Source organism: Bombus impatiens, unplaced genomic scaffold, assembly GCF_000188095.3.
Source record: "Bombus impatiens unplaced genomic scaffold, BIMP_2.2 scf_0020, whole genome shotgun sequence".
NCBI lineage: Eukaryota > Metazoa > Arthropoda > Insecta > Hymenoptera > Apidae > Bombus > Bombus impatiens.
In genome coordinates, this window is record NT_176439.1 from 1,839,601 (window position 1) to 1,855,329 (window position 15,729).

General features: G+C 39.9%; 2 protein-coding genes across 2 annotated transcripts in view; both read left to right on the forward strand.

The window, feature by feature from the left end:
• The window catches only part of LOC100750178 (neuropeptide SIFamide receptor), a 63,189-nt gene that overhangs the window by 37,005 nt on the left and 10,455 nt on the right, over positions 1-15,729 (forward strand). Inside the window, exon 2 of the mRNA XM_003484753.4 lies at positions 3,206-3,305. Within this exon, the coding sequence (XP_003484801.1) occupies positions 3,206-3,305 (100 nt within the window). The remainder of the gene's footprint in view (positions 1-3,205; positions 3,306-15,729) is intronic.
• Positions 9,892-12,476, forward strand: LOC100740078 (flagellar hook-length control protein-like). Its single transcript, XM_003484754.4, has 2 exons — positions 9,892-10,033; positions 12,065-12,476. Exons 1-2 carry the CDS (start codon positions 10,022-10,024, stop codon positions 12,305-12,307), a joined length of 255 nt encoding a protein of 84 aa, XP_003484802.1. The 5' UTR covers positions 9,892-10,021; the 3' UTR covers positions 12,308-12,476.

Below are 15,729 nucleotides of genomic sequence, written 5' to 3' on the forward strand. Positions count from 1 at the left end.
TGCAAATTATGCTTGCTTCTGAATCGATCTTATAATTTACGAATTTCTTTCCTCTTATCCTCCACTTTGGTTTTACGTTTCTATTTATGTGCGCCTTAATTTTTTTTAGTGTCATAGAGTTACGTCGAAACGATTAATATATCATTTCAATCTCTTAGCAGATAATTAAGCCAATAATTGGTAAAATTTATAAATATGTATCTGCTTGAATAAATTGATCCATCTTTATTTATTTATTACATAAGCTCTTCGATATCATATTACTTTATTGCTGTTGCTCAATATTTTGTACCTATAAAAATATGAGATACTTGCACAAATATCCGCTGTCTAATTACGATAAAGCGGTGGCTGCATCCCGTCGATTTCTACTCCCGTGATACAGGCAGCATCCGTTTGAAATTCACGAACGAGACGAAAACAATACGTAGGAGTTCTTCGAGTTTGATACGATTCGGCCTTAGGTTTCGTGCGCTTGCATACAAGAGGTAAATTTATTCAATGGAAAAGTTGGAACACGTCAGATTGTCAGGATGCGATTGATAGCGAGTAAGCCCCGAATTTCGATGGATTTCGCGAAACTCTCAGGCCAGATTCGTTCTCGATTCCGCGACGCATGCACGTGACATTACAGATTCGTTCCACGGAACTGCCACATCTTCGATATGTACGCAAGCCTGCGTCGATAATGGGCTTTCATACAAAGGCAAAACATGGCGTCTTTTCTGATACTTTTGCATTTTCCTTTCTTTCTTTTCTTTCTTCGAAGTATACTTTCGCGTTTTCTTTCTCCCATACGAATCCACCCGCGGCTCCCGGAAAAATAAAAGACAACGAACGTAATTTGTATTCTTTCCAACATTTGGGACTTCGGAAGCCACGCTGATCAACTTCGCTTTTGTCAATTTCATTACATACGTAAATACACGACCGATCTTTGATTCTCAACAAACGAACGACTCGCTTCTACAAATCTGTTTATCGCAAGAAGGTGACATAAAGAATAGAAAATATCGTCGTTTCATTTTTCTATTTTCCAATTTATGCATTTAATCAATGTGCAGACATATCTAAACCTACAAATATTTCTTGTATACATACGTATAATCATTATCGTACATTTATTATACGCCACATAAAGCTCCTCATCTTCACCCTAATCAATTTCCAGAAAACCGTCTCTACGATGTTTCTCTCGTGTTCCTCGTATATTTTCACGCGTCAACGTAGCTTCCATCGGACAGCCAGCACGAAATTCCCCTGAGAAGCAGCACGTCATTCGCACGGCGAGGAAATCGGCGTGCAAAGAGCTAGTTCCTTTTTCCCGTCGAAACGGTTCGAATAGCAAGTCCTTTCAAGCTACGTCGATGCCGATTGTGTGGCCTTTTAGCGGCAGTCCAGCACCGAAAGTATTGTGTTGCGAAGTGAAGGGTAAGCGCGAGGCCTTATACATGAGAAAGGAACTTCCCGTAGGCCGTAGATCAAGCGTTGCGCGAGATAATTATTTATTCCATCGAACACGTAACCAGCTGATAATCGTGCACGCCGCCTGCGTTAAAAATCCAGGTCTGCGGAATAACGACACCTATTCCTACGTTTCACGTCCTCCCATTCGAACGTTGCTCGTATATCTCTCGCTTATTTCACGCTCCTCCACCAGACATCCGCCGAAGAAAAAATGGGACGCCGCACGAATATCACCCATCAGGGATCCAGACATCGAACCCGAAGGCGTACGAAAGACGTTGTCGCATCCTGCAATTAATATCCGATCAAAGCGGCACGCGTTCGATACGCCGTGACTCGAATTCATCTTGATGCAATGGCTCCGATTGGAGTTTGCGATATGGTACACTGAGTTTTACAGGGTAAATGTTATTCGATACGAGACATCCGATACGGTTGCACGAGTGTACCAGGTTGGTACAGTGGATGCGTTGTCCGTTTAAATAGAATTCTGAATACACGCAGCTTTTTAAATTATCGCGTATGCAACTCTTACGGTTAGTCGCAGACGTCCGTATTTTTCGTCGTCGTCAAAGACGCGCAATTTCTATTGTCATCTTCCTTTCCCTAACATCGTAAAAGATCATTTTTAAATCTTAAAAATACCTCCACTTTCCAAGAAACCATTTCATTTTGTTTAAATTGTTCTAATCTTTGTGAAATTGTTCTATCTTCTATCCTTTTGAAGCTTTGGCTTGATCCGCGTTAAACACTCTTTATAATATACGCATAAACTTTTTAACGAACCCGCTACACCATCTTTTAATTTTAATATGAATTTTCTGTCAATTAGTTAATTACGCAGAACACGCGCAAAGAAAACGACTTCCAGAAGAAAACCTTTTATACAGTTTATTGCGATAATTATTGTAAAGGATGAAATTATAGAAACAACTGTTAATTAAGCCCATCAGAACGACGCGGCGTCCGATAGTAGAATTCTTAATTAGATTCCTTCGCGAGCGAGCAGAGTTTGCGTGACGAAAAAAAAAATTTCATAAGAAAGTTACAAGAACGAAAGTAATCTGTTTTTGCCGCCATGATAACGAAATAAGAAGGAATTGCGAGAAGCTTTAAAACGACATGCAATTACTATACGACATTGCGCTGTATCCAACACGCGGATACATACGTAAGTGCATATCTACTATTCGTTATTATGCAAGTGTTTTAACCGCTCTGCATTTACGTTTTTGAAACCAGTTTTCCCGGACAATTAACATCAAACGGCACATCCATATAAATCACTGCAGACTTTGAAACGTGTTTTCACTTTGAGAACGATATTTCGCAAAACCACGCAAAGATGCAAAATTACTCTACGAAAGAATAAGACGAGGTATATTGTTTCAAGAGTAAGACTATTAGGAAGGAATCCTATGCTTTTGAAAGCGAAATATATCATTCGTTTTCGAAAAGTTGGAATAATTTCAACTAGGGTTAATATACAGAGAAATTGTTACTGAAAATCGAGGAATTCTTTCCTGTATCTGAAAACTTTCAAACGACAAATTATGATTATTTTAAAGTTTTACAATGTCCATTCACACTTTTATCAGAAAGAACAACTTTGCGACGCACATTTCTTTTTGCTTTCTTTCCTTTTCTCTCCAAAAAGAACGGAAGTCATTTTCAACGAAAAGTGCAGTTTTACTCGATCGTCTGACTTCGAACGATAAACAGTGAACTTGTGTTTCAGCATGGTTCCTGGGATGGTTCATGTGTAAAGCCGTCGCTTATATACAAGGCGTTTCCGTGGCGGCCTCTGTCTACAGCCTTGTTGCGGTTTCCTTGGACAGGTATGTACTACATGTACATTGAACTTTTCAAAGAATGATTTCATCCATGTTCGCCGACGCTCGCCTGACATTCGATATACAACGCATGGTTACTGTAAAAGTCGTTTTAATCTTCCCATTTTATCCTCGAACATTCATAGATTCTCTTTCGCGTAAAAAATAGTTTCCTTTGAAATTCATACATTTTCCTCTTTCTTTTTTCTCTCTCTTTCTTTTCAAAAAGTAAACAGATCGAAAGATACAGAACACTGTTTCGTTGATGGTGCTTTTCTCAAAACCTTTCGACTGACAACGCTTTTACGAAGTACGGGAGTACATTGTGTTCAGCGACGGTCAGAGCGATAAAATTTCTCATCCATATTTCATCTTCGAAATGGAAGTATCCAAAGTCTCTTGGTTCCGCGTCGGCACAACAAACTGCGATAAATTAATAGAATAACTCCCATTCGTTTTTCTGCCCCCCTTTCTATCGTAATAAATCAGAAGCGACTACTGACCAACCCTTATTGTTAGCTACTCGAACCGTTAAGAGATAGCATAAAAAAAAGGAGGATGTTTTTATCCGAAATGAAGAACAAAGTGCTTCTCGAAATGTCCTGGAAATCGGATTCGCGTGTCTTAATAACGTGATCTTAATATAATAATGTCGTTTTAATGGCAACTCGCTTGAACACCGTTGGAAGTTCTGAAATCTATGTAACTCATCTACAAAATATTAATTCGTATGAATATAAAATATGAACTATGCGTTTGATGGCAAGCAACTAGTTTCAACGAAGGATTGCTCATTCCAGTCCCTCGTTTCTAACATCTGATTATGTCTTCTTTCTTCGCGAGAAGAAAAACTAAATAATCATCGGTTCGGATCGTGCGAAACACCTTGTTATCGAGACACCTTGCAGCTAGAAAAGAAAACAAGATAGAGAACGAATATATGGCATTGTCGCATGTATGTTGAGAAATCGCAGACGTCATTAACGCATATTCTTCCCTGACATATTTATTTCTCATTTACGTAGCCATGTGTAACAATTATAGGTTGGATTACGGGAGGTTACGCGTATGTTCGGCCGCGTACCTTCTAGTTATTATGACATTCTAGCTGCTCGTAATCGGTGTTTCCATTAACATCGTAATAAGAATGTATGACGAGAAATATAGCACCGAATGGCCACTCGTTATTTCTTAAGAAAGCGAAACCTTGAGTCTATAAAAACGAAAAATTCGGACCAACATTTTATAAACATTAAGATATTATCGGATTGGTGAAAATGTAACGTTTATTTCCAGAATGAGAACATAAATTTTTTTTATTTAATTTCTTGTACGAATCCATTGCTTTTTATAATCCTATTCTACCATTTCATCAGCTTCTTAATCCACCGAACAAATTTTATTTGACACCGTTGCAATAATCGATGATACAGTTCAGAAATTCTCGAAGAGCGGCATTCCAATCAGAAAATTAAGATATTTTCATTCGATGGTTTAATAATTTTACGTTTTGACGTTAGAAGATAATCAGAAGAGTAGAAAGAAGTTTTCTGCTGTAACGGTAACGTTATTTCCTTTTAACCTTTGTAAAAGATCCAACGTGTCGTAAATGCGTCTTATCCACTCATATGTTTACTGTCGAATCAAACTTTTAGGAATAGGGTAATGACACAGATTCTTTTACATTTCTCTTGTACAGAAAAATCAGGTCGAATGAGAATTCAAACCGAAGCTTTCGGACAAAGTCGAGAGCTGTGTCTCGTAAACATAATTCGAAGAAACGATGGAACTTTACGGCATACCCAGTACTTTTACCAGGAAAAAACGATTACCGAGATGCAGATATGAAAAAAGTGATAAAAAAATAGGTTGTTTAAGTAAGGAAATAATAGCAAATGTAAAAGAAGAAGTATACGAAACATATGACAGAATATTAATATTAATCGACGAACAGGATCTAGCTCTAGGGAGAGAAAGATTTCCATGATACGTATATTACAAAATTATTCCCATGCACACATCGATAAGAAGAATAAAGCGAGCCTCTTTTACTCGATCTTTACATAATCTCGCCAACTACGATCCTCAATTACTTGATCATCCGATAAATTACCTACGCATGACGTTTATCATATGAAAAATCTTCAATCGGTTATAATTAGTCAGTATAGTTAATAGCAAATAGTATTGATAATATTAATAACAATAGAGACTAAATAATTTTATTCTTTATCTGTCGATATCTACATCTGAGATATTATAAAGGTAAAGCGAAGTAAAGAATTTCCGATCAATTTATTATTTATTATAAATATTTTCTATAATCCTGTAAACTTCATCCATAATTGAATAAAATCGATCGACGACTCTTACCTCGGTGCCTTTATCGTTCTCCACGATCCGAATGGCCTGTTGCCAGCAGCAAGGAGATAGACAAAAGGAACGCCAGGCGTCTCGCGAATAGAATTTTTTTTTTTTTTTTAGACGCTCGAGGCCTCCTCTTTACATCTAAAACGAAACGTTTGGCATCGTTCGCGAATTCTGGTGACGTTCGCGAACCTTGCCAACGGTTTCGTGTCGTCTCTCGGCGACGTTTAAATTTTCCTTTCTTTGAAAACGCGAAGCACGCTGAGCGAAATTTTTCGAAGCAAAGCGAAGGAAGAAAGTGTGAGCCGTGTTTCGAAGCAGCCATTTTGTACTAACGATATTCAAACCGATATAAGTCTCGTAGTGTTGCAATAAAAATAATATACGCTTAACCGAAGCCAATAACCTGGATGAGTTTCACTTTTTTTCGCAAGATGTTAGATACGGTGAAGAGGGCAATGCGGATGGCATCGTTTGGTGAACGCACTTTGCGATTCAATTGCTTAACTCATGCACGCAATTCATGAAGGAAGTCGTTGTCTGGTTGAGTTTCTTTGGCGCTCGTTTGTTTGTCGCGATCATCGGGAAATGTTCGGAGAAGCTTTGATATACAAAGTGATCCAAACAAGACGCGACGCGGACGAGAAATGCCGCAGCGGCGGCGAATTAGAAGAACGAAAAAATACATATGTAGAATGTATTCTTCCTTTGTAAGACGAAAGAACGTATCTCTGTTCTTGCAACGTCGCTCGTTCTAAGCCGGTTTAAAGCGTCACGAACTACTCCCTTAGAGATATCGACTTTGTTCTTTTTTAATTGAATAGTTTAAGCGGGTTAACTATCAAAATTTCCAGCTGGTAGATCGCACTTTGATATTATATGTGATATATACATGTATTATAGTTCTTTGTCTATAAGGGATAGTTTAAAAAATTCAAATCGGGCATTACAGTTACTCGAATTTTTAAAATCAACCACTCTAAACATTACGAAACTCGACCGACGATCTTATACGAGTTGCTAATAACCTATTATGATTATTACGACAACGAATGGCCAATTAAAGGAAAAGAAGAATTGCGATAAACGAGACACAAAAAAAAGTAGAAATTTAAATTCGATTAAGAATACGTCGAATACCAAGGGAAGAAATGACTGGAGATCCAGTGAAATGCCCGATAAATGATTTTCTATCAATTTCACGTCAGACGACCTGACTGGTATCACGAAATAGTTTTACACGATCCTCGGAAGCGATCGATCTTACTGAAATTGCCTGGCAAAAGGGAGCATCGGTGACTCGGAATTGTCTTAGCCTTCGATCAACCCTCGGGCAGCGACGCATTACTCTCCCTACCTTCGTTCGCCCTCTTTTTCTTGCTTCTTGCTGCTGTTCTGTCTATAGAACGAACTGCCAACTACGAAAATACATACATCTTCCAGTCTTGTTCTCATATCCGCGCGAACATCTTCGACAGAAGCTGCAGCTGACCTATCGACCTGTGTAAATCCACTAACACGAATCCATCGTGGACTTCCTCCTTCTATGCCCACAAATTCACGTCTCGAGCAATTTCAAACGATATTATTACAGCTTGATATAGACGGCAGGGTTAAGATAGATTTGGAACACTCCCTTTGTCTTTTCAATGCTGCGACTAGGTTACGTAAGACACGTTGCTACGCTATAATGTAATCGTTGCTCGTACCAAAGAGATACGTTACTTACTCGGGAAAGAAAGGAAAGAATCGAAGATTTACGAAAGGTTCTTCATCTTGTTGCATCTAAAAATACACTACGGCAAACTGTATAGCATGTTTTACTTTCAATTTATTCTACAGTAACCTATAAAGTATCTGTAACTTATACAAATTTCTATAAGCATCGCATACGACTGTTACCGCTTCCTATCCTTTCTGCTTTCAAGATCTTGAAGATCTATAAAAATCGCTTCGATCGGCTTAATATTCAAGAATTTAAAATATAAAATACACCGAACGCTGAACAAAAATACTAGAAATAGAAATTATCTACGTATAAACAAGTACTGCGCTGTTTGTACAGACAAGGTTGCCTTATTGCTGCCTTATTACTGGCTGCTTCGTTGAATCGTAGTGACAGATTAACGGATGTTGATTGTTTATGCATTCAGGAAAAATTTAAACGTGCAAAAATGAATCGAACGCGTTTAAGTTACAAAAATGTATTACGTAATACTCGTTATGGTGATAGAATTTAATAATATTATAATCTACATAGTCTGGAAGATAGGATAGACGTCGGGATGCCTTTAAGCGGTATCGCATTTCACATTTGATATCGATAAGCAACCCAGCTCTTGTTCCATTTTATCAGTAAACCGGCCATTTCACCGTAAGTCAATCATATTTCGAACACAGACTTCCGCGTGGTTGACACACGACACCCGCCACACTTGTTACACGTCCAGAGACTCTGGTCTTTCACGCATAATAAAGAGAACGAATAACCCGCTCTTGATTACACGCGATTACATCACCAAGCGATCGAAGATCGAGAATTGGCAGTGATTCGTCGCGTAACAAAAGACGATGCCAGTTGGCGCGATTCCGCCGATGGTCCATCAATTTGAAACACTTTTCTAGTATAACGAAGCAAGGCTCTACTCCTATTAAATCTAACAAAAATAAGGTGGAAATTGGAACGTACTCTTAGGTGCGACTCCTTTTGATCGGAAATACTTTCCTTTAGTCGACATTAGACCTTGTATGAAGTAATGGGTGTGAAGTAGAATTTACGTCATATTACGAATTAAATGACTTCACGGTAATAAATGACCGTGAAAGATCGGTTTTTTCAGTGGGCGGTTTGATAATTAAACAACTCGTATCCCGAATCTCAGGCACAAAAAAATTGAAACCTCAGTTTTTCTCCACTCACCTTCGACAAATTTAAAGTGTAACATGCCGATTTGTAACGGTATCTAATTTTCAAACCACGTAATAATATCGAAAGCTTATATCTCTACATTTCATAATTGAGAAAGGCTAATCGTATTAGACAGATTGCAACGCCGTGTCAGATTTTCCTTGCGTATTTCTAGCCTTATTTAATATTGCGATAAAGCAACATGGAGAGCAGAAGCTGCTTCGAATCTTCCTTAAATATGGAATTCACGATCCGACAATTTTTATATCACGTTTACCGAATTTAAATCGGTATAAGAAAGTTCCATGAGTATCGCGACAATCGTTCCATGACAATCGGTAACGTAGATTTGATATTTTCCGCGTGAATCTCTCCTTAATTCATAGCAAATTTATTCTTTCGTGTGATTGATAATGGACCATAGAATAAAACGAAAGTGGATTAGTGGAAGCTGTCGCTGTAGTATCGTTTTCTGTATTACACCCAGTGCTTTCAGCTAATTTTTATATTATCCACTTCCTTGAATATTTGGTTTGCTATTGATTTTTGTACGAGATCGATAATCTATAACGATAGGCATCTTTCGAAAAAAGATTAGCGACATCCGTCTTAAATTCGTTCCTCGCGAATTCTATTTCTTTTTTTCTACACATAGAACTCGTGTCACTAAATTATTTTCTAAAAGTATAGACACTAATGCTAATCCTTTCACGGCACAGCTGATCACTAATTTTAAGACACCCTATAGGAAACATATACCGAGCTCCGCATAAACGTTAGCAAAAATTATTTAGAGTCAACCGTCTATTGATCGAAAGATGAAAACGTAAAAATCTTACGACAGGTATTAATTTATGCATATGTGTAACATCCGATCGGTACCCTAAGCTTCTCAACGATTCTCGATCCCGAAGAAGCTCGAAGGATTCCTCTACAAGGATGTGTTTGGCGCCTATAGAGCGGCGCAAAGAGGCCGAAGAAGACCTTGACTGGATTTTTTTCACGAAATCAGTCCGCGTTTAGAGCGTGCGGCTTTATGTTTTCAGCTAGCGTTGTTGCACTTACCCCGACCTAACCAGGGTCTGTGCGGGTGACCCACACCTTCGTATCGTTTACACAGACAACGAAACTGTTTCCACGCGAAATGTCTTAACCCAATTCCCAAGAACCGATCGCGAGGGGTTGAAAGCGCGTGATTGGCCAGATTCGCATTGTTTAGAGCCGATACCGAACGTGGATTGGCTAAACGGCACCCCACCTCCGTTCTTAGATCGGCTGACTCAACACGCCGATGAATAACGTCAGACAGTCGAATGGAGGGCCACGTGATCAAATTTATAGCGATTTTTTAAAACCGACTTTTGTATAAAAGGACCGCCGCCCGGTACATCCAGCATAAGCTTACCTACTTTCGAGAAGTAAACAAGCAACCCACAACCCAATCAACATGTTCAAGTTGGTAAGAATAATATCATATTTTATATTACTTATTTCCATCGCTATACTAGATTAAATAGAGTTTTACTTTGTCGATGTTACGTGGGTGGGCGAAATCGAGCAACGAAACGGTTCTAACCAGCACGATTTCACTTGGAACAGATAGATATACCGCATACGTGAGCCATTCAAGACAAAACGGCAATATATAATTTAGCAGCGATAGATATTAAGTTTCATTTGGTTTCAAGTTAGTTTTAATAGACCATGTACGAATAAGCTACGGCTTTCGTTCACCCTTTGGTTATTTCTTTGATCTTGGAATTTTTGACGTATTCGAGACAGGCATACCGATTAGAAAATTGTATAAATTTTCTAGTCTTCTTAACCAAAAGTATTACAAGGGGACTAAATTATACCAGTTTCACCCGTTTTGATAGATACCTTAGCTAGTAACTGGTGGACGAAACACTAATATTTTCTCAAATGCGTATAGTACATAATCCTACCTATAATATAGCATAATTATGCATTCGTATTCGCATTATGAATTCGTAAGACAACTTTCAAACGTCCTTTACATTTCTCGTTCAACGTCCAGCAAAATCGTTCTATTCGAAATTCTTTTTGGAAAATTTTTAGATTCTCGAGATACCTGTAGAGGTAAGCTGTAGAGCTTCTCCCTATTTTTCTAAACGCAAAACGGAATTTCTCGTTGGTGAGGCTGGCCTCCTCGGCTAATTTGCATATTAACCGCATTCGCGAGCACATTCATACGGAGGACTGGCTAATCGTTCGATCGAATCACCGTGGAACGTCGTGGCGAGGAAAATTCCTCCGTTCACTCTGATCTTCTTTGATCGATAAAGCATTCGATTCCCGCGGCAAACGCGTCAAGTATCGCGCCGTGACCTTTCCGAGCACATACATCGGTGTGGTTATACGTTCACTCGGACGGACACCAGCGTTTCCGTCCGGTCACAAAAATCTACGCGAACGAGCGAAACCACTGAAGCATGCACATTGTTGGCCAACTCCAGTCGCGAACGCAGTCGGACAAAATGGAATGCGACCCGCACCACGGACACCGCGCTCTCGCTTTTTCCCCGGCTCGAAACCGATCTCGCGTACTCGCCTGCTCGCGTGCCGTTCGTCCACGACACTTGCTTTACGTCGTTTTATTAGAATCTGCACGTTTCCATGCGATTTTTCGAGCAAGGCGGTGTTATAGACGGTGTTATAGAAATATAAGTTTGAAGACCGATATTGATTCGTACGTAACGTAAATTTTCAGTAAGTTTTCGTACATTTCGATCAGATCGATTTGTGAAATTTTTCTTTAATCGTTGGTTGATATAATCTAACGCGATAGTGTCGACGTTATTACGAACATCGTGCAGATTTTTCATAAAAGCTTAACATGCTTGAGAAGAAGTAGAATAAGGTCATCGCGGACCAGCCGTATGGATTTAATCAAGCAGTCGGTCTTTCGTGAGATTCTACGATCAACAGCCGCGTACTAATTCTATCATCCCCGAAATAGCGTTAATCGCTGTTGGATATTTCGCTTATTCTTTTTTTAATCATACCGCTTTCAAACTAGCATATCGAACTACTACAGAGTATCAAACTACTAAACAAAATCTATATCGGTCAATTCATTCTGCGAGTCTCCGATCGTCCAAGAATCTTTTTCTCTGGGCCATGATTATCACCGTCGGAAGAACCACGAAATCGTTCGAAACAATTTACTTTTTCATTTTTACTTTAGCCTTTTCCTTGTATCTTTCACGCCGGCGGTTCCAAGGACACCGGTAAACAAATGCGGGTCTCGAACACGACTTAACGCGATTAAAGCGTTCTCTTTGTTTCCACGTAAGACCATAATCGCTGAAAGATTAACGCTCGAATTAGATACACAACTGCACTGTGCTACGACTATTAACGAAGATAAGAAGCCGGTAGAAGAACGTAGATCGAGAATCCAAGGGGTTGGGTTGGTAAGAGAAGAGCCAGGGGTAAACTAAGAATCGCACGTGCTGTTTTCCCACAGGCTGTTCTCGCCGCCGTCCTGGCTGTCGCTACCGCCGCCCCTGGTGGTCTCACCGGCATCATCGCTGATCACGCAACCGGCCCAATTACGGCTCCCTTGGTCGTCTCGCACGCTGCTCTGGCACCAGCTGCCCACGTGATCGCCCAGCCTGTTGCCCCCATCGTCCGCACCGCTCCCATCGTCACCAAGTCCGTGCTGACCGCCGCACCCCTGCCCCTCCTTTCTGCGCACGGCTTGCATTAGATGACAACTGATTCTATCTTACTACCACCAAGTCACGACGAGACAACCCCCCTAGAAAACACATACACACACATACACACACCTTTCTAATCCCTCGTAAATCGTCCCCACCTCCAAACCAGGCAAAAAAAAAACGAAGCAGCGAAATTGAAGGAAAAAAGCACGAAGGGAAAGATAGATCATAGCTCGAGGATGGAGCGAGAAGAACAGCCACAATCGGGAAAACTAGTAAATCAATTGTTTCATTCCTGGTCATCTCCTGATCATCGAGACGATGTCCAGCTTTTTTCGGGACACGATCGGTAACACGATCCGCGACGCGATCCAAAGATCAAGAATCGCGTCAGAATCGGCTGGTCTCTTTCCTTTCGGCGACCATTTGCCGCCCTGAGATCATCAACGCAATTCGGACATTCGCATCTCTATCATTGCACCATCATCCAGGACCCTTTCCCTTTGGTCATATGGAATTTTAATAAAATTTTATTTAAAAAAACAAACAATGGGATTCGTGTGTTTCGTTCTAGTTTTCACCGTGTTTCGTCTCGTTCCTCAATCGCTCCAACATATTCCTTCTCCGATTTCACGCACCAAACGAAGCTTGTCGGGACGAAGCAACTCCATCGGAGTAAAGTTTCGAACAAAGTACCCACGATCTCGAGCGTTCACCCTGCTTCCAGAATATATATCTTATCCGACGATAAAACAAGATACACGCAAAGATACTTTGCGTCCGCGTTGCAGTCGCAGACGCGGGAAAACGAACGCCGCACCGTCGCGCCGTTACACGCAGATGGCCATATAAACGACGCATCCCCGTAAACGACGTACGCGCCTCCACCCTGCTTTCGCTTGAATCTGGCCTTCGACGATCCTTCCTCCGTTTTACGACCATCCCGAACAATCTCTCCCCTTTAGTCCCTTTAGATTTTCCATGCTTCTCCTTGCGAACAACGCTGTCGAATCTCGTATCGGCGGCCTCTTCTCGTTTCCATCGTTCGCGATACGCTGGAACTCGAGTGGAGCAACGCTTGCCAACCATCCCGCAGATTTTACAGTCGATATAAAAGACGACGAACGAGTTTGACGGTGAAATTAACCGGAAAAGGGAAATGGCTTTGGATTCTACTACAGTCGTTGCGGCTACCGCGTGTTTTACTTTAAACTTTTACTTTAAACATCTCAAATCGGTAAGAAGTTATTCGTCGCGCAATTGTCGCCTTTATGGTGTATAATCCTTAGTCGTAAAGATTATCGCACAGGTGAAGAAATTGGCTTGACTTCGTCATCGGTAGAGATACACGGATCCTGGGTGATACCATTTGTAGCCATGAGCGTAGGATAGAGGCAGAGTCGCGGTGTGTAGAGGTAACACCTTCGCGTAAGGATGCCAGTAGACCAGCGGGGGTGCTATTACTGGCGGCACTGGAGCTGGTACAGCGGATACCGCCAAGATGGTCATGGCCAGCAAAACAATCTGTCGATAAGAGAAACATGTTATTTTGTATCCTTCCGGAGTTATTATTAGCCACATACGAATATTTACATTTCCAATGTATTATTAGTAAATTATTATTTTTAAAGTATTCGCTTCTTTTCGTTGGACCGAACATTGGACCGAAACAGATACAGCTAAATTCAAAAAGCGGCAAAAGTATTTATTTATACCTCATAAATTTAAACGGAACGATACATGTTACGAAATTAAATAACGATAAATTATGTGTTTTCGTTTAGTAGCCCATTTATTTGACGAAAGTATCACAGAGGCTTTATAAAAAACATCCATTATTCTATGTATAAATCGATGTTCGTATATATGCGCCACTTTATAGCTTTGTAAACACATAGTAATCGATAGTTTATACAGACAACACAGTATTTCTTTCGCATGGTTCGTAGCTCGTTTAAAGCTTACCGTTTTCATCGCTGATACGTATGTATCGATTATTCCATTAATAACTGTCAAATTAGTAGAAGATTTGTAGGAGTAGTCTCGTTAAACCGACCGTTATTTGCATCCTTAATGTTCACCATGCGACGAAAGTGTGAAGCACAGTCGAGTAAGTAAATAAAACTGTCCATATCGAGAAAGATATAGCATTGTCGATCTCGTTAACAAACGCTAGGTAGAACAGCGATATTTGATTAGTTTGTCAAGTACACCGCAATGAAATACGGTTTTAGATATAACTCAAGTATTTAAACCAAAAATAGATGATATTATTAACATCGATGTTGAGATTAAATTTGTTATCATAATTGTAGAGAAATGAGATTACAAGTGATAGATATAAATATTTGTCGCCGGTAATAAAGTACATCGGTTGAGACAGTGTCTGACCGTAAACGATCTACTTTCACTTGCTTCCTCGTATCTTCTTCGTCATCGCTTATCTCGATACTTTACTCGATCTTTCGAATAATAAATAGTTTTAATACAAAATTTTTTAAACCACATCGAATCAAAGTTATTCAAATTAACGGTAAATTTGAAAACATAAATTTATTGGCAATATTAATCGGGATTGGCCTATTTTGCCATTTATCGTATTAGAAACAATTTCAAATCGTCTATCTACAAAAGTTTGGCAATTTATTATTGTTACGCTTGATTATGTAACGTGTATCGAAAGTTAGTGTAAAAATGCTACTCGTGCTGGTGTACTCGTGTTGTAACGAACGAAATTAATTGGTATTTTTATAAAAGTACCAGAGATCCGGCGCAGTCGTCCAAATCGACGCTAGATGCAATTAAAAATTTTTTATGAAAAATAAAAGGTAAAGTATCTCGCTCAAACTACTACAAAATGAAACAAATGTCGTTATTCGAAAATAATAACGAGTACGGGTATTATTCTGTAAAATAACTGATTTACCTACTTTCAACGTAATGATCTGACCGAAATGAGAAACGAACGTTGTAGGAATTTACGACATATTCTATCAAATTCACCGATTTCGTATATTACTTAACACGAACCGTTTAAAATCGGTATCGTTTGTCGTAACAGATACTCACCTACCCCGTACATGTAGTAAGTAAGCGTATATAGGGTATACATATAATGGATATACTTGCCAGCTTGAACATGTTAAACGTTTTATCGGCTTTTCCGTAGGCAAACACGAAAAGGACGCGGGTCGATACTGCTGTTAGCTCTACGGAAATCGAACTCTTTATATACACGCGCCGAAAGCTGTGTCATCTTCGTTGTTCACTCCCACTCGTGCGCTCCCAATGGCCTCTGCAGCCTTCGTCATTCCCGATAATCCGTATCCGCGAATCGAACGATTTTTTCATCCTTCCTAACCCCCGTTCGTCTTCCCCTCCGCGGAATACACGGAGGCTGGCGTCGGAGGCACGAAGGTTAGCACTTTTGCGTTATAAATATGCAACGGGAGAGACGCGCGCCACTCGG